Genomic DNA, 20,336 nt, shown 5'->3' with positions numbered 1-20,336 from the left:
ATCATGCATTTCAAATGAGTTACTCTATCTCCTGTAATAAATCACACATATTGTTATCTAATTTATTCATGTTGAGTCAACATGATAGAAAAACTTTGCATTAAATGCGACGTTTTACATTGCACTTATGTAACAAAAAAAGTATATCTAATTAAAATACCGAGAGTCATTGTTTAGGCAAATCATTATCTGAGTGTGATATTGTGCATGCTGGCTCATTGTCTTGGCGTACAAGGACACCTGAAAAGAATGGAGCAATTGTTAATGTTACCAGTAACACCTGTGGTTTTAGTAGCCCATTATAACAAGTCAAAACGGCTGCTGTGAAAAAGGCCTGACTGCACAGGTCCACTGACCGGAGAAGAGGACTAATTAGGCAAGAGATGGAAAACATCTGTGTGGATGGACCAAGCCTGTGCAGGGTCATTAAAAATAGCTAATGCCAAATATTCAAGATTATTAGTTTATTTATTTATTTTATTCAGAGAATCCTCTGGCTGGAAATAGTCATAAGGAAGTGAGGTATGTGTATATGTTTACAGGCACAGCAAAAGTATATGGAACTGTACGTGCACATATTGTGTGTGTATGTAAAGACTGATTTTGTAGCTGTAACTTGGAAAATAAAACACTTAAATTGGTTCAGACTACATGCTTAATTGTTCAAAACCACAGGATTTCTCTCACACTCAATTCCGTCCAGTCCTCCTAAGGCCTCCTTCCGTGAAGCCCATGCTTTAGCTTCTAATTAGCTGCCGTTTTACCGTGAATATCACCACAGTAACTGTTTTGATACCACCGCGCATGTTAAAGAAGGAATATGACCCATATGAGCCTCAGCCTTGGCCTCAGCCTCACAGTCCAGCAGGCCATTAAAGTTAAAGCTTTGTGACAGTCTTTGAATGGTGTTAACAAGCTAACTGCTGGGTTTTCATCAAAGTTACATAAAGTTGTCGGACAAATGATTTCCTGTAGTTTGAACATTTGTTTTTCACAGGTAGCTATATTGTTATCTTCAGGGCAGGTTTATCAAGTGCATTTACACACAGCAGCAACACACACACACACACACACACACACACACACACACACACACACACACACACACACACACACACACACAGGATGCTGGAGCAAACAATACATACTTGACGTATGAGCACACAAAAGCATCATGATAAAACTGCATCAAACCTTCTCCTTATTTAGTTGGCTTAATGAGGCTCTCAACTGTCCCTCAAAATTACATCATAGGTTGAACTTTGGCTCAGTAGTCACATTAGTCATGCCAACGCCTTATCCAACAGGCTAATCTCCAAAACAAACAGTAGGCCAAAAATATATACAACTGCAGCTGGTATCAGGTATCGATCCATTCTGGAGCTTGTACCATAAGCAGCCGTCATTGATAATGCCATCTGCAGTGGTTCCCCTGCCTAGCCTAAAGCTCTTGCACAGGCCCCTATCTTTTAAAAAAAGAAAACATCCAGTAGTTACACGCTTACAAATGTTGACACCCTCGTTAAGAACATCTAGCAAAAAATGTCTTCCTCGCTTGTAACTTCCACATCTTCATATACTGACTGCAGAAACTGAGGTGGCTGGGATCTTCACCTAGGTGAAGGATGGTCCTCTAGCTGGAGGTGGTGCTGTGTTGCATAGTGACGTAGATAAGTTACGAACATGAAGGCTTTGTCGAGGCAGTTTGGGGCCAGCGTTTTCTGTGGTAGAGAATAACTTTCTTTGGTGTGGCTTGCAAATTTGCTTTACATGCACGCAAAAAATGCCATATAACAATCTAAAGGAGAGGGGAAAACCCAAAAAAGCAGAATATGACCCCTTTAAACTCATTAATATTTCTGACAATAATCATATTTCCATGACAAATCTACTTTTGCACTGATAAGGACTTGATGTCTGTGAAGAATTTTACATAATACTGAGAGAGAGTTCCATGACTCGATCACTGTGTCTGTACAACTGATACCAGGGTTAACATAGACATCTATTACAGGAGGGCTACGATATTGTAGATCATGGATGGTGGTGAATGGCCTACGAGTCATGAAAAGGTCTTATTTGAGCTTACTAATACATACTATTTAAATCTGCTTCAGAAAAATTGGTGTATGAAGGCAGTAATTTATATTTAGTAATACTAATGTCTAATTTATATCCTTTTTCCTCTTCTGGGATTGATTAATTGAAAACAAATTACAACACAAAACCCCCAAATTAAGGGGAAGAGTTTGTTGAATTTGCCGCAAAACTTGAAGAGAAGTGCAATGGCTATAAAAAGAAAGAAGACTGAGCTGGTGTCCACCAAAGCCAGCCTCTCCTGTTTTAATAGACAGCTAATGGAGAAAAATGAATGATGAATCCTAATGAAAAACGGGGGACGGGGCAGGAGGGGGGTACGTGTTTCCAACCATCCATGTCATATAATTTTGACTGTGATGAATTAAAGAAAATTATTGCAAAGTAAACTGTGTATTCATTGCAGGAGGTATCATTTATCACCTCCTGACCTGTCAGACTACTTAATCAATTAATGCCCATGCAATAATCCATCTTCAGTCTTTCCATGAAGCGAACACTGGATGTCAAATGGAAGTGGTGATTCATCACAGGCTGACCATTTGAGACAAAAAAATATACACTGTCTGGGTGTACCTCGTGCTGAATCTACTTCAAATGAATACAACAATAAAAACATATTTATTATGTTCCCATAACATTTTAATGACCGTTCAGAAAGGTAAAAGAAATGAAGGAAACGTGAATGATTACACTCATATTCATATAAAGACAATAGCACAGTATTTAGAGGTTTGAATTTTCTTTCTTTACATTCCAAAAAAAGACTACCAGATATATGTTCTCCACAATATGGTGACGCTTTTAAAGATAATGTGCCAGAGAACTCTCTCAACATAATAGAGCTTTTGTTGTCATACAGATTTTTTAAAACCTAAAAAAAAAGTTGAACTCATTCGCACGGACACTGTACTGATACTGCAGGAATGTAATGAAATGTGCTTTATTCACATTGAGATGTTGCTATGTACAAATGCTATAGTTGTCATCTTGCAGACGTTAATCCCAACAAGAAAACTTGACCTCAGCTACAAGCAAGGTACCGGTAAATTGTGATGTCGGTTATCCTCAAGTCAACAGCCTTCGATAAGTAACAAAAGCAAAACCTTTACATAGAAAAATAGAATATATCTAAATTCAAGAGCAGGAAACTGTATTTTATGTTAACTAAAACATACAAAATCTATTTCATATGTATGCGTGATGCTCCACCTGGAGGGTCATGTAATGTAGTGTAAAATGTGACCTTAAATGCGTCACTTCCTGAGTAAAACGTTGGCATTTTACATTTCTGCCAACAAGATATGCTCAAATTTGTACTTTTAATACACTTCATATAAACATGTTTGTGTCTGGGTGCTTCTTAAAGCTAACATGGATAAATTTAATGAGGAGAGAGAGGTATATCTGAACCAGATGTATGGAAATATGACCACAGAAACTCTTGATATAAGGCCGCACAGCCACACATAACAGCCACACTGAGATCCATCCCTAAGAGTAAAGGGAATGTAATGAGGGAGGCAGTATGGTTGGATGATAAATGTGAAGAAGCTGTGATAAATATACATATGGCATTTAAACTACTGAAAAGAACTCCAACATATTACCCAGTGCAAAAAGCTCAGGCAGTAGCAAGGAGAGCAATAAGACATGCAAAGAGGACATACTGGAGAAAGTTTCTGTGACTCAATTGGGAACACAAATCCAGTTGAAGTGGTGTGGGGGGCGATTAAAAAGATGGGAGGGGACAGAAGGGAGTTGAGTTATCCTATGCAGAGATAATGGTTAAGACTTTGTCAAGATACAGCATTCAAATAATTTGTCTGGGGAGGGAAGAAGGGACAGAGAGAAAACAAAATAAAAAAAACCCCACTGAGGCCTTAGGGAAAAAGGAAAATACTGAAGACAAGCAGAGCATTCCACTCACATTAGAGGAGTTATAAGGGGCCCTGGCTTGACTGCATCAGGTAAGGACGAATATGGATGAACTGGGAAAAATAGGCTATGCATGCCTAATTAGATGCATGCTGGAGTGTAGTGCAAGGATCTGCATCAAAAAAACTAACTTGGAGAATGAGATGTGATCAAGGCGTTCACAGCAGGAGAGGGAGAGATCATTAAAATCTAGTTTTGACCGAAGTAGACGCAGCAGCAAGAGACCTGGGAGTGCATGTGTTTTATAATCCCTGTGTGGCTGCTAGAAACGCTGGCAGTAGAGCCTTAAATGCATCACTTGTAAACTAATGCTGAGCAGAAGCAATATGAATGCGGTTAATTCATTTTTCCCACGGTGCAGAATGCATCATGTGACAAACCAGCTGAAGCCGCGGCAGGAAGGCCGCCCTCTCCTGTGACGCATGGCTCACTCTACGGTACGCCATTTGTGTCTAGCAGCAAAAAGCGCGGACAGTGGAAATAGTCGTCTAACAAGAGGTAAGTTGAATTGTGGCTGGACTGTACTGTCTAATTATTGCTCGAGTTGTTTTTTCTAAGACGGCAGACGACTCGTTTGGTTGTTTTCGAGCACTGTTTGGGCAATATAGAGCACTGTTTCGGTAGTCGATGTTAGCCTCCTTTTTGGGCCTCTGTGCTGCCGTCGTTTTCAATGCCATGGAGCGATCTGGACCCGCCTTCGCCCCGCTGTGATTGGACAACACAGTTGATGTCGGAATTCAATTGGACGCGCTCGGGGTATCTCAAAATACAGTTGGGAAAACATGTCGCTTGTTAGCATGTTAGCTGCGGTAGACAGCAACCGTATCTACAACAATTTTACCCGGTTTGTGCCCTGGTAGAAGAGTCACTTACGCCATGAAGGGAGATTAATGCAGTATGTTACACTGCAGCACTGGACGCCTCGCCGTTACAGTTTTGAATGTGCAGGCTAAAACCTGTTCAGCTAACTTAGTATCACTTTTAGGCTAGCATCGGATGCTTGGTAGAGACAGCGCTGGAAATTCACCCAAATAGAGATAACAGCCTGACACTGTGGTCGAAGTCTGTTTAAACCAGGAGAGGACACCGCATTCACTGTCAGTCCTTCAATGTGGTCTAAACTGACACCGTCATCTTCTTCCTAGATATGCTACGTTACGTGCTCTGCTCTGGAGATAGATCGTGAAACCGATTTCCCATTTAAAAGCATGAATTAGACACGAATCAACACCATTACTAAACACTCATAATCGACCCTTCATTTCGGGCTACAATCAACTTTAATGTTTGCGATCACATAAGCGCGTTACTGGAAATGCTAACTTGAGATAGTGTCCCTCCTGCTAATCCTGTTGCCATATTCTACCAAAATACACATTAGATGGCGCTGGTGAGCACAATGAGCTCATTCTCAAAATTGGACTTCCTTGAAATGAAGTGTTCTTTGGTTGACCTCATTGACTTTATATAAATATATCTTTAGATAGTGATTGACCTTAACAGAACTCCAAAGATCACTTTTTGCAACATACATATGTACAGTTGTGGATAGAAGGCATGACCTACTACACACACGTAAGTCCAAAGCAAGCACAGGTCCCATTCTTGAGCTCACTCAAATCCTCACCAATATAAAATGAACATAAAAGGTACAAGACAGAAGATTTGTTGCTCAAGATGTCCCCTCTATTTAATATACATGGTGTATTGTGGACATGGTGGTGGAGAAAGACTAAAAGATGTACTGCATGGGGTTTGAAGGTCCTCCTCCAACCTTTTTTAGAAATACAAATCATGCAGTTACACATTATTTTGCAACATTTCTTACAAACAACACCTAAAGAGCTTTAAGACAAAACTTGCTCAAGAAGTCCACTGGGGACCGACAGCAACTATTAGATCTAGGAAAAGTCATTTAGTTCGTTTTGATGCTCTACACATTGATTTTACTTGGGTGCTGCGACAAACCCTTAAGATAAGATAAGACTTAATTGATCCCTCACTGGGGAAATTCACTTGTCACATCAGCTCTAGAGTTATAAGCAGAGGGAAGACAGTGATTCAATGGCAGATAAAAATGAAACAAGACAATAGACAAGATGAGATAGAATAATTAAAAGAAATACAGTAAAAAATAAATAATAATACAGACTACTCTCACATACAGATATGACCAAGAAGGACACTTGCAAATCATAATTGCACCCATAGTAATACACACATGGTGTGTAGTAACATACTAATAAAAGAGAAGTGGAAACCCAGTTCAGCAAATAAACAAAAAACAGTCATCAGTTTGTAAACATGTGGCAAAAAGGAACATGCTACAAATACAGAAAAGAGATGCAAATAGAGAAACACTTGTTGCGGTGCATTGAACTGTCTCAGCCACTGTAAAAATAAATTGCATCATTGCCAGAAAAACAGACATGCTATGTAAACCATTAGAAATGTGATTCTTCATAATTGAATCTTAAGCTGTACTTATGACACTATTACTGATCTAATTGTGGGAATGGCTGTAGCTCTACTGAATCATGTTTACAAGCATTTCGTAATGAGTCTTATAATGACATATGTATACTCCATTTAACAACTGTGACTTAAGTGGACTTGTTTTTCTCGTTTAATAAGCAGAAACAGCAAGCCCTCATGCTGGCATGTTTTTACTGAACAGTTTGCGTCTGGAAGCACTAGATGGCGACATTTACTTGTGCTAAGTCAGATAGTGTTGTTGAAGAATAGGTCACTTTTCAGAAGCTTGTGGCTAGTTACACAATTTGTGCTCTTAACTTGAGTACAGCATTTTGTTTCATTCACTGAATTGTGTTTCAAACAACTGAAGATGCCAAACATAATTTCTGTGTTTTTATTTTTTTTTCACCCCCAGGAGTTTGATTCAGCATGATAGCGACTTCAAAATTATACAATTATAACAGGATATGATATGGATAAAACATTGATATCAGGAAAGGAGGCTGTTGAGGACAAAGTGCCCGAAAATGACACCACTGGGAAGTTGCAGCTAGATGATGTAGAAATGGAGGAAACTAAAAGAGACTCACCCAGTAGGTCTGCAAAACCTGATGAAGCAAATGAGGAACTTGCTGAGAGACTGCGGCCAGACTCTGGACCTGAAGATGGGGATAGCCTCTGCACAGTTTGTGGCTTCTCAGCCAAATGTCCAAGATCACTGAAGATTCACTATGCAAGAAAGCATGGAAATAACTCAAAGAATACCAACAGAACTGCAAAGCCAGCTGAAAAAAGTGAAAATATCTCTGACACAAGTCCATCTGAAATCCAACAGGAAGTAGTCATGGAGACAGAAAGTGCTGCTGAAGTTAAACAAAACCAGGGGTCTGATCTTGATAAGTTGAGATCAGTGGCCAATGACAACGGCATGGACACAAAGAGTTTAACCAAAAAGGAGACCAATATAGACAAACATCAGGCTGATCAAGAAGAACCAATCCAAACCCAAGAGAGAAGAGTTAGCAAACGAACCCCAAAACCTAAAGTGATACATTCCTGCAACTACTGTGGGCAAGAGTTTAGGGACAAGCCCCCTTTAGATGTGCATATCCAGAGATACCACACCAAAGACGCCCCATACACATGTGAGTACACTGTTCTTCAATTTAGTCAAAGTTGAAAATTCTGCTTAACACTGAGTTTTTTTTAAAGCTATTTCTGCATTAAAAATCATTGTAGTAAGTTTTTAAACCTGATAGTTAAAAAGAGGTCTGACAAAGTTTATCTTTGACGTGTCTTTCAGTTTCCGCTGTCGAGAACATGGAGAATGAAAAGGAAGCTGAGGATCCTGGCAGTGCTGTGAAGGCCACTCCATCCAGAGTTGCAGCCAAACGTACACTCAGCAGGTTCCAGCTGAAGTGTGCAAACTGTGATTTCAGGGTTAGCACCCCTGCATTGCTGGAAAGCCATGCTCGTCTCAAACACCCCGACCAGGAGTGGTACCGTTGCAAATTGTGCAACTTTTTCTCAGCCACATCTAAGTGGATGGAAGTTCATCTGTCCTCAGAGAACCACGTGCAGAAGGAGAACGGGGAGAAAAGCACAGAATCTTCCTCCTTTGAAGTCTACGTTGAGAGTATAAAAAGAGACATCGCTAGAGATAGTGCTATTATGGATGATATTGCTCAGGTGGCTGGAGGAGAAGGGTCAGCTATTTTGAAAGAAGGAGATCAAGAAGCTGAAGAAGCAGTGGAGGCTACCAAGGCTGTGTCGGTTGAGGAGGAAGATTCAGAGCTTGAACCGCCCAGAAAGAAAAAAGGAAGACCAAAGCATGGGTCTACAACCACTTGTGGATACTGTGGCCTGGTAGTGTCTAACGCTACTAACCTCAGTGTCCATGTCCGCCGCAAGCACAGCAAAGACTATGGCTATAGCTGCACTCTGTGCAACTACAGCTGCGTGACCAAAGGAGACATGGATCGTCACTGTATCACAAAGAAGCATGTTAAACGTGCACATGAGTGTTCGAATAAGAACCCGGTCAACAATCACACAAATGAATCAACGCAGGAACCCACGGCTACTCAAGACCAGGAACCTAATGAAGCCTCACAGACGACCGACAAAGAGCAAGAACCTGACAACACTGCATCCAAAGACGACAGTGGAGAAGAGCAAACTCAGTCAGACACAAGCCAGAAAAAAAGTAAATATGACTCTGTTAATGCCTGCGTCCATTGCAATTTTGTAGCTCAATCAATTCCTTCGCTCCATCTTCACATCAAGAGAAAGCACACCAAAGACTTTGAGTATGTCTGTCTAGCATGTAGCTACTACGCTGTAACGAGCAGGGAAATGTCACGGCATGCCAACACAGAAAAGCACAAACTGAAAAGCCAGAAATACCTGGAACCAGTAGGGAGTGACGGGCAACGAGCCGTGACACTCCCAGTGAAGGAGGTCATTGAGCTTGTGGCCGCAAACTCTAACCCTGAGTGTGCACCAATGAGCCCCACAGAAGAGTCTGACTCTTGTTCTGATGACAGCCAAGCTATGGAAAGTCAGAATACAACTGAACCCTCCATCACAACGGTGCCTGTTGTTGCTGTAGCTAGCGTGGATGGTAGCGCAGATGAGAAGCAAGCAGAGAATCTTACATCTTCCACTGGTGGTGAACAAGAGCCATCTAACCAGACAACTGAACCTACTGTGCTGTCTGAACCCCAGGAGGCTCCAGTAGAACTTCAGCCTGCAGTGGATCAGTCTGCGCAGCAAGAGAGCCAGGGGGAAGGGGCTAAACAAGCAGAAGATGAACACTTGAATGCAGATGAGATGGTTGTAGATGCCAAAAGTGACAGTACTGATACACAATTGTCCAAAGCCCCTCCCTTTGATGCCTGCATTGTATCCATGAAGGCCCTTACTGAACAGGATCAGACTCTCCAGGAAGGTCTGGCTCTAGAAGGCGAGGCTGCTGTGATATGTCTGACAGGAGGAACACCGGTGCCCGCCAGCTTCCTGCCCTTCACTTCTGCATATGTCAAGAAGCTCAAACGTAAGGGAGGGAGGAAACCGAGAGAGGAACCCAAAGGAAGCATCGCTCGCATACGCTGCGACGACTGTGGCTTCATGGCCGACGGTATCAGTGGCCTCAACGTCCACATCTCAATGAAGCATCCCTCCAAGGAGAAACACTTCCACTGCTTGGTTTGCGGCAAGTCATTCTACACCGAGAGCAACCTGCACCAGCACCTGACCAGCGCTGCCCACGCCCGCAACGAGCAGAACAGCGTGGAGGAGCTGCCCGAAGGGGGTGCGAGCTTCAAGTGCGTGAAATGCACGGACCGCTTTGAAACGGAGCAGGAACTCTTTGTTCACATAAAGGAGAAACACGAGGAGCTTCTGAGGGAGGTCAACAAGTACGTTTTGGAGGACACAGAGCAGATCAACCGTGAGCGCGAGGAGAACCAGGGCAGTGTGTGTAAATATTGTGGGAAGGTGTGCAAGAGCAGCAACTCCATGGCCTTCCTGGCACACATTCGCACACATACTGGTAAGTATCCTGCTTCCATTTACTCATACACTCTTTCTCTCCTGCTCTCTGTTTCTCTCACGCACAATGTGCAGCTTATACACCAATGCAGTATGTAGGCTGTGTAAAAGCAGGTCAAAGCTATTATCCCTCATTTTATGTATGGTTTTGAATAAAGAAAGAAAAAAGGGACCGCCTTAACCCTTTATCCCACCACAAGTCTGTTAAAACACTGCATGACAGCTAGACCTGCAACGATTATTCAAATGGATCACCAACTACTTTGACAATCGATAAACCAAGCTGATTTTTTAAGATAGAAAACTCAAAATTTGCTGATTCCAGCTTCTTAAATGTAAATATGTTCTGGTTACTTTATTCCTCGATGACAGTAAATTAAATAAATCTGGATTGGACAAAACAGGACATTTGAGGACATCATCTTCGGCTTTGGAAAACACTGATCAATATTTTTGTCCGTTTTCTGATATTTTATAGGCCACACAATGTATCAAGTAAACAAGAAAATAATCATTAATCGATAATAAAAAATAATGGTAAGTTGCAGCCCTAATGACAACACAGTATTAGGAAGGTGTTTACAGATGCTGTATATCTTATCTCCCTGCAAATTTTTGAATAGAATTCATAAACTTACTTGGTCTAGAAATAAGATTTTGATGGGGAAATTGTGAAAATACATTTATTTAAAAGCTATCTTATACTTTTACAGCTGTAAAATGTGTAAATATTTAATCTCCTGTGATTGATAAGGATTGGTTTACTTGTTTGTTCTTCATGAACACTTAAACACATCAAGTTTTACCAAAAGGTCTTAAAAGAGAAACAATAATCTTTTGTGTGCAGCTCAGCTATTAGCTCATTGACCAAAACTGTATTGTGTGGGGAGATACGGCCTCCTCTTTGGCAGTTCAAGCTAATGTTAAAGCTACTATCTGCTGCAGCCAGGTAATAGCTGTTTCAGTAGAGGTGAAGGTAAAGACTGATTGAGCTTCAGACCAGCAGGAGAGACGCTAATGGACCCCAGATTGGGATTCCCTGAACAACGCTTGGTCAGAGACATGTGCGACTCATAATTGATGTGTCCATTACCAAGACTCAGTTGTAATTATAGTCAATAAGTCTCTGTAAATGTGTTAAAGCTTAGGCTAAAAGCATTGGAGGTCCAAAGAGAGGTGGGCTAATAATTTAAAATAATCAATGCAGACGTATTCAAAGCCTTTAATTTCCCTTGTGTCTGTACGTCCATGTTTGTGTATATGTGTGTGAGCACTCGTACGCCTCGTGGATGTGTGTATATGTCAGCCTTCATGGCTAGCTGATTATGCTCAATCCATTAAGATTTATCTTGTCATTTATAATGCAAAGCAGGGCAGCGTTCGCCGGGGCTTCGGCTGGGAAGTGTCCGGTAGGTTAAGAATATAGGGCGCTCCATTACTTTTCCCTGACCATGTGTATTAATTGCTTTTAAAATCAACTTAATGCAGGAACGAGATGTGAGGGCGCCATCAATAAATGCCCTTCTCTGCCTCCTATGGTTCACCCTTCTTTCAGCCCAAACTTTAATGGGACTTTAATTGAAGTCCATGCTATGTGCTTACAATGTGTGTACATGATTGTATGTGTCTGTGTGTGTGTGTGGAGATAAAATACGATTGTTTCCACTTTCAGACCCTGTGACAGTAGATGGTTTGTGAAGGTCGCAGCTTTGTCATACAGCCAGAAAACAAGTAATAATATTCCCTTGGTGTCCTGACTGAATACTGGTGACGTACTTGAAACGACGTGCTGATTTCACTCCATTATGTCATCATATTCCCATAAATGCAGTGGGCGAAATGTGTTGCACTAAAATGTCATGATATATTGTTACTTCGGCTGTTTCAGAGGGATGACCAATGTATTTGCTGAGGCAGAGGAATAACTTCACTTAAAGGAACCATTTGTTTTCCTTATATCTAGTACTGTGTGTATGCCAGTCACCTTGTGTGGCCAAAGTCAGATTGCTTCCTGCTAAAATCCGATTGCTTGAAGCTGTAAGAATCGGAGGTTAAAATCCCAATGATTAATGTCTGGCCACCACTTTCTTCTTATTAACGGTCCGTCTATATGTATTCATAATTCTACCCCGTGTCATAATTCTTGAGTTTTGAGGTCACTTACTTAGTGTTACTTAAGAAAATGAAAGCTGTGACACTGAGGTCCCAACAGATGGCTCCAAGTCAAGGGCACATTCTGAGGTTTGAAGTGATGAATACTTTGTTTTTTAGGGTTACCTGTTTTTATTCAATTGAGTTATGTTCTTGTTTATGAGATTACTTCTCCACTTTCATTTATGCTGTTCTTATTTGTAGAAAGCACCTATTTCTCTTCATTTTGACAACATATGCCAGTTGTTATTATTGCTAAGTTCCCTCATTACAGTGAATTATTCACCTTTTATGTGGTGGTCATTTATTCTGGGAGTTTGTTTGTGGGGCTGTGGAGCTGCACGGTGGGGGTCTGCCAGTTTCTGGGCTGGGAGCACGTCCAGATCCTTTTAATTAAGACCTAGTTTTTATTCACTTGATTAATCAGTGAAATCAGGAGTCTGTAGTGGGAGGCTGCACACAGATTTGTCAATTTGTCCCTTAAAGGAACATGCTTGCATTTTGCCAATGAGGGTACAGCTGGAATTTGCATTTTGAGGTAAATTGGTCACTTTTTCACTGGAGTGAGCTGTCTGACCTCAGACTGAGCCTTAAAGTAATGGACGCACGTGCCATGCATGCACGTTCATGTGCAGGATGTGATGTGTGTTTGTACAGATAACTGGAAAGTAAAACCGCAAGCACAGCTACCTTATGTCAGGATTTTTTTAAAATTTCAACCTTAAATCCTTAAAGTTGTTTAGTGTTTTCCACCAGGGGTTCATGGGACATTGAAATCTGCACTGGAAGCAACGTTTGCCCTCAAAGACACTGTGATGGAAGAGGACCTTGTATCAATTTGGAGTGGATGGACGTTATAACAAACAGTTATTTTATTTCATTTGTAGTCATTTTCAAGTCCATTTTGCAACCAGGTCCAGACCCAAATGTGGTAGACCAAAATGGACAAAAATACAAAATGTAAATGCAATGCCAAAGATAGGGCTGGACAAGTAATCCAAAAATCACAATTTCGCAATATCCAGCTGCAATTTTTTTGATAATGGTAAAATGGGTCACAACACACCTCCATAAATGAATCATTGTGGTGCTACACTAATGCATATTCTCTAGATGCAAGGAAACATCCTTGTTTAGCACAGATCCCACCCAAAAATCATGTAATCATAATTTTTTTTCTTTAGTTTTTCAGTGAAATGAAATTCAAAAATGACCATTCCCACTGAAATCTTCACTTATATCCCTCAGCAATATCTGTCAAAATAATTGCAATCTGATTTAAATTTTTTGGGGGGGGGGTTCGTTCATCCTCAGTCAAAGGGGTTTAGGGGTTTTTAAGGATGAAGGATGAGCTTTGATTTATATGCATTAGTTCAATACTAACCATCACCTTCACTTGCCATCGACATTAATCAATGCATGGAAGACAAGAAAATGTATAAGGACCAGATGGAGAAAACTGTGAAATGGTGAAAGCTGCGTCAAACAGAAAAAAAGACTGCGACAAGACTGAGGTATTTACAGCACTAGATTTAATTGCTGTTTTTCCCATGCCAGCACCTCCTGCTGCAGTGGTCACCATGCAGGCAGTGGAGGGACTGGTGAAACTGTGTGTACAGACGGAAGTCTCCAGGCTTCAGAAGTCTTTTGGATGAGCTGGCACAGGACCATAAGAAGGCACTGGAGGACAACTCGGTTCACAGGAGAACTGTTGGGGAGCTGGGGCGGGAGCTGGCAAAACTTTGTGAGGAGCTATGAAAGAGAGGTTAAACCCCAATGGCAACAGTGGTGACTGGAACTGTGAGCAGCCACAGTTTTCAGTAGCCACCATTGGCATCTCATCATAGGTCTAGACCAGCTGTCCAAACACTATTAACCCCTAATGTCCTACCAGACAGTGTTCTGCAGACCGTGGATCCAGTGGTAGAAAATGCATTTTTTAGAGCTGTCAGACACTGATATGGCCACCAGCGTCCAGATACTGGACCTGGGTGCACACACTGTGTGAATGGGTCGGACGGCAAGCAAGGCCTCCCCAGGAATGTTATTCAGAAGTTAAAGGAGACTCTTCAGCAGTGCTACAAGAATATTTCAGACCAGAAATGGATAAGACATTAGCGACAGCAGTAGGGCGGTAATAAAAGAATGAGAACTTCTGGGAATGTGGATCCCAGGAGTGAAATGGTCCATTGCTGTTCAGTAAACTGTTGTGTTGGTGCTTGCTGCTTTTAAAATACCTTCCTTTTTGGAAAATGTGTGTAATCTTAACTGTTATATGCGTTATATGATCATTTATATTTTATTAGTACTGTTTATGCCGTAAAATGGCATATCTGTTGTTTTGGAAAGGTTGACAACTGTTGGGATTTTTTTTTGTACCTGAGGGAATGGTGCACGAGTTGTCTTTGCCCATTTGAGAGACTTCAGTTTCATGTCCTTTCACATTAATGTGCTGCACCACAGTCAGGCAGAAGTACCCAAAGTCGTCCTGCAGAAAAATGTATTCCATTGTTCTACTAATTGGTCATCAGTAAGACATTCTGACAGGCAGCGAGGACACTCGTCCCCCACAAATCAGCCATACATAAATTCCCAACTGATAATTTACTAACAGGTGTGCGCCACTCTTAATGACAAAATGAAAGCTCATCTCTAAACAAACACAAACACTTGTGACAAAATGGAGGCAGGATATTTTACAGTTTAACAGTAAATTTAATTGTTAGATGACATCAGTGCACTGAGAGTAAACTTCACTGGGAATTTAATGATTAAAATATGTTTTTCTGCGTAATGTTCTGTAAAGAAAAGTTTTCTTATTGACACATATTGGACAACACATACGCCGATACTGTTATATCTGTGATAGGCAAATCGACCGATCGATATATCCCACTCTAATCATGAGGAGTACTAATCGGCTTGTGAAAACAGTTGTGTAATGTCTCCTGTGGCTCTGAGGAAACGTACCAAATCCTGACTTGGGCTTGTGATTTTTAATAGAAAGTGGGGTGAAAGAAACAATCGTGTTGCATTGTGGGAAATTAAGTTTTGTAACTTTTTATAATTCTTTTTTTATTATTGACTAAAACTCAGGATATCTTGTACTCTGCTGCTTCAATTTTGACATTTCTGTCTTTGATTTTTATTGTGTGTCTCCACTAAAACGCTGGAGCGCCCCTTTGATACAGTTGCACATTTTAAATGTTAGTTTTTTTATTTACCGAAGACTCTTCACAGATGCCATAAATTTCTCTCCCTCTCCTCTACTCTTGCATTCAGTTGCTCTATATTTTTCACATGTTTGTGCTGATGCGCACGGGTGAAGCTCCTCTATATAGGATACTTTTTAATATTTCTGTGACTTATAGTGCTATATTAACCAGGTTCTAATCCACTAACTGTAATGTAAAATAGATCTATGGGTGGTCTACAATAATTGAAAACAATGTGATAGATAAAAATACAGTTAGACTGGATATCTGCAACCTTTTGTGTGTCAAATTATGATACAGTAGGCCTGAAAACAAGAAACCAAACAATTCAGATATTTATTTATATGTAATGCCTCCAAACCTGAAGATTAAAGCCTGCTGTAGCAAGAGTGTGTGGCTTGTGCAAGGCTTAAGGCATCACCTTGCGCGTGCGTGTGTGTATGTGTGTGTGTGTGTGTGTGGTGAAACATTGCATGATGGTTCTTCTCTCCTCTCAGGAAATGAATTAGTCATTCCCTGTCTCATCTGGGATGTGAGGGAGCCACATCGCCCCTATGTGGATGGCAATATTAATTTAACATGACACTGCATTGATGGTCAATTTCAGTTTCACGGAGGCTGTTTAAGTGGAGTGGTGGAGTATTAATGTGATAAGATGTGAGAACTGAGGGACGTTACATCTCTCTCCTCTCTGCCATGTCTCATACTCAGCCAGCCATCTGGACAAATCAGCTCCCCGCACGCCTCCCTCTCACCTCAACTTTAGGTTGTGTGTGTGTGAGTGAGTGAAAGGGAGAGAGAATGATTGTTTCTCCGTCTGTTTGTCCAAAGGGTGATTATGTCTTCTGAATTTAATGTGCGTGTCTGCATGCACATGCATAGGTGTGAGGTGGGGTTCTGCATCTAGATGTAGGTACGTGTAGGTGTGATGGTGGGTGTGGTATAAGTGTGTATGTCAGTCGTTTGGTTCTTTATGGGTGTTGATGATCGTGTTGTGTGATTTCATTTTTTAAGTGTGTGTGTGAAAGTGTCTGCACATTTAGGTGTGAAGTGCGTAGTTATGTATAGGGACTTAATGTGTTTATCCGGCTTTATTTGTTCTTGTGTATGTGCCTGTGTGACTGTGCGCAGTGATTTGTGTGTGAGTGTGTGTGTGTGTGTAGTGTTCTGTAGGGACATGTGAAATGAAGAGGCTGGCTTTGCTTTTGCCCATGTGTGGACCCCCACCCGCCCCCTGTGTTTATGGGCCTTGTTAGCACAAGCTTGCCTTTCAATCTTCGTTACCGGCTTAAAATTCGATGTGTCGTACTTCCAGCTCACAGCAAGTGAACCGTGTATGAACGAATTAGTAATCTACACAAAGTGCTTAATCAAATCAGCGCCTGCCCCTGGAATAAATATTGTAGAACGTCTTGGGATATTCACTGCGAGTGGGTGAGGGTTTGCTCAAAGATGCATATGTGGATATCATATCATACCAGGCTGCCACTTAGACTGCAGTGTCGCACTGTGTGATTCTGGCCTAAATCTGGCTCAGCCTGCCAGACAAAATATTCATTCTGTTTCACCAAATGTATACATTTAATTTTCCTGAACAAGTTTAGGCTTTAGCAAATAGTTGAGCTGAATTTAAAGTTTGGCAAACCACATGAGTAACTGATTTTATCTTACATAAACAGCCATTTTTAACTAAAGAACCCAGTTCCGTCTCTTAACTTGAGCCTGTGTGTTTGTGCGTCACACACTGAACGCGGAGGCATCAGCCCTCGCAGCTCAGCTTTTAAGTGACTGATTGCAGGCAGAGGCTCTGCCACTCTCTCAAATGCTACCCCGCCCTCTGGACTTATTAATGACAATAATTAGGGAGAAACCTCCCTGCGAAGCCCGCCAGAGTGATTAGCGCTTTAATGATGGAATGGGAGGTAGTGAGCGCACACAGAATTGATTTACGTATTCGCCCTGACCTTTGGAATCCAATTTACGCGTCCACAGGCAAAGGAAGAGTAGGTAAGAGATGAAGGAGAGTGACAAGGATAGATAGAGAGTGAAAGAGGAGACGCTTGGCACTCGGAGTGTGACTGTAGTTTTTATGGGGACTGTAGTAAAGGCATCTGTTTTTATAAATCTCAAGTCATTTTGTGACTGTGAAGTAGGTTGAAGTCCTAGCACAGAACTAATAACAGTCGTACATGCCTGGCATTGAAAAATGATCCGTAATGTAAAATCAGATTTCTGCTCAGCGGTTATTCAGTCATGTTTTATTAAAATTGCCACTTTTCCCCTTCAAACATAATATTACTGTCGGATATGAACTTTCTATACCTTGTTTTGCAGGATCCAAACCCTTCATCTGTAAGATCTGCAACTTTGCAACTGCTCAGCTGGGAGATGCCAGGAACCACGTGAAGCGACACCTCGGCATGAGAGAGTACAAATGCGACATCTGTGGGTGAGTTACATCTTTTAAAGAGGATTGAAAACACTTTCTAGGATAGGATTCAAAACTCCAGAGGTGTGAAACAAAGGCTTGGCTATGTACGTTTGGAGACAGAAGGCTAAATCATACAATCGATTGTATGTAAGCTTATGAGAAAATGACCCCACTTCTCGCTTGATTTATTACCCCAGTAAACAGTTTCCTAAATAGTTTATGGTCTCAATCACTAGTTTAAAGTCTTCTTCAATGTGGCATGATGTTCATTTTGTAAATAATGGTGCCAATAAGCTTAAAATTGACAAAAAAACAGGGAATGCTTTAGGCTGTGGCAACAGTGTGTCCATAGTTTCTCAGTCAGATCCAATCAGGATATCCTCCCTCGAGCTACCCCCTTGTCTAAAAATGGTCACTTGATCATAAGGATATGAACAGCCATGTGAAGATTAATTCAGCCTGATCAGGTAAGTTTGATGCAGAGTGCTACGACAGCAATAGAGCAGTCACCTTTTGGTTTTAATGTGTAGTGTATAGTTTCCAGAATAGTGTGGAAATTGAGAAGCAAACACCAGTGAGAGCCAGCCCATGCTCCTACAGTCAGGTGGAGGAAAATTTCATGTTGGTGTCTCCAGGAGTGATCCTTTGCAATTATCTATTGCACAGCCTACTTTAAATTGCATTTGTCCCAAGCTAATTCATAATTCAATCAATGTTAAACCCTGCCTGACCACAATAAGACGCGCTGCTAATCTGTTGGAGTTTCCTTTTTAAAATTGTGAGATTTTAATCTATAAAAAGAGCATTAAAACCTTCCACATGCTGCCTAAATGAGCAAGTCCGAAGAAAAAAATGTGCATGTCTTTAGAGAATCTTGATGTCCTAGGCTGAGTTAAAATACATCGAAGTATGTGTTTTTAATTTTTATGTACAGTTAAGTGAAACTTGACGCACATCTACTATTCGAATAGAAACTCTAAATAGAAATGCATTTTTATTTATTTAGGCAAGAAAACATTCAATTTAAAGGCATCTCGATTAAATAAAAGCTGGCCGCAGACTAAACACAATCCAAAAATTTGGGTAATAATTTAACATTTTTAAAATAAATCGTGCGAAAATTCTTTCTCTAACCTTTAACTGCTCCCACGCCTTTCTTAAAAAGACAAATGTGCTTCTAGTCAGCTCCCTTCATGAATTAGGTAAAAGAGTTTATTTTACCGTCTTTTTCGTTTCAGCTGTACAAATACTCCTAATTGGAAGTTTATGTAGGTAACCACAAGCCTATAAATACCCAGTAGTGCACGACTACAGTTATTATCCCGCTACCTTGTACCCCCTACATGTAGACCATATGTTGCGTTCAGCTCGTTTCATTCCCGTGGTAGACCTCCTCACTGCCTTGCCATGTTCAAATGGACGTGTTAAGCTGTTTAACATGCAGTCGGGGAATAGAGTAAATTGTGGGATTTCCAGCTTTGTGCCATTGAGCTTCTGCGGCTACACACTCGCTAAGATGAAGACATATGTAGAGTTATTAGTTTCTCCCTCTGTGTAATTCTGTGTAAACCGTTCCATTTAGTTCAGTCGCGGGCCGATTTTGTTCCTTCCAAAGCCGAGCAGAGCGAATGTGTTTATTTGCTCCTGCTGATGTTCGCAAACATATTACAGCAGGAGCAAACAAGCTTTGGTTTAAACACAGCTTCTCCTTTAATGAGAGGAAAGGCTCATGTTTCACAAGCCCTCCAGCTGAAAACCCCTCTTCTCCCAAGTGCTGCAAATGTGTTGGGCTTTTGACCAAGCGTCTAGCTTTACATACACACACACACAACACGCACACATACATACGGAGCGGTTCTCCAATATGCCTTTAAATGGGACTACTAAATACAGCCCCTGGTTTCACAAATCATGCGGATGGAGGAGCTGTGTGCTGCCAGTGCCAGCCACTGGTGACAAATCGGCCCTGTGTGTGCTTTCAGTACTGACTGATCACCGGGCCATCCCTCCTCTTGACTAAAGAGCAGCAAACACAAAGAAACCCCCAGAAACACCCTCATTAGGGCCAGAGCCATACATACACATAGCTTGCTCCCCCAAACTTTTCACGTCTGCTGATGATGTGTTCTTAACCTGAATCTAAAGCACGTAACTAATGGATGTTTCAGGTGTAAAGTGAGATTATGGTGCGATTAAGTTCTGCATCCTCCCGTGGATACTAATGATGGGGCAACATTTCGCGTCACAATAGAAACATTTTTTTCCCAGATATTTGTTTCAAATCTATGTTTTTACAATGTAAAATTTGTGTTTTATTAATTTATTTCATGTTTACAGACTCTTACGCCTCAAAGGGGCATCCAGTTTTGTTGTTTTAATTTATTGCCGTTTTGTTCAGATCTTTGCCTCAGCGTGTTGCTGGTGTGTTTTTTCTTCCTTTTCTTTCTCTAAAACACCTCCTCCCCCCACCCCCGCCA

At 41.2% G+C, this 20,336-nt stretch overlaps 1 protein-coding gene across 1 annotated transcript in view; it reads left to right on the top strand.

Annotated features, from left to right (window-relative positions):
• Positions 1-4,502: 4,502 nt before the first annotated feature.
• The window catches only part of znf407 (zinc finger protein 407), a 159,356-nt gene continuing 143,522 nt past the window's right edge, over positions 4,503-20,336 (top strand). Inside the window, exons 1-4 of the mRNA XM_073486145.1 lie at positions 4,503-4,533; positions 6,926-7,655; positions 7,814-10,063; positions 17,763-17,877. Coding sequence (XP_073342246.1) covers positions 6,983-7,655; positions 7,814-10,063; positions 17,763-17,877 — 3,038 coding nt within the window. The 5' untranslated portion in view covers positions 4,503-4,533; positions 6,926-6,982. The remainder of the gene's footprint in view (positions 4,534-6,925; positions 7,656-7,813; positions 10,064-17,762; positions 17,878-20,336) is intronic.

This window comes from Pagrus major, chromosome 17 (genome assembly GCF_040436345.1).
Source record: "Pagrus major chromosome 17, Pma_NU_1.0".
Taxonomy (NCBI): domain Eukaryota; kingdom Metazoa; phylum Chordata; class Actinopteri; order Spariformes; family Sparidae; genus Pagrus; species Pagrus major.
The sequence above is the reverse complement of the archived record's forward strand: the minus strand, read 5'-3'. Positions and strand labels throughout refer to the sequence as shown.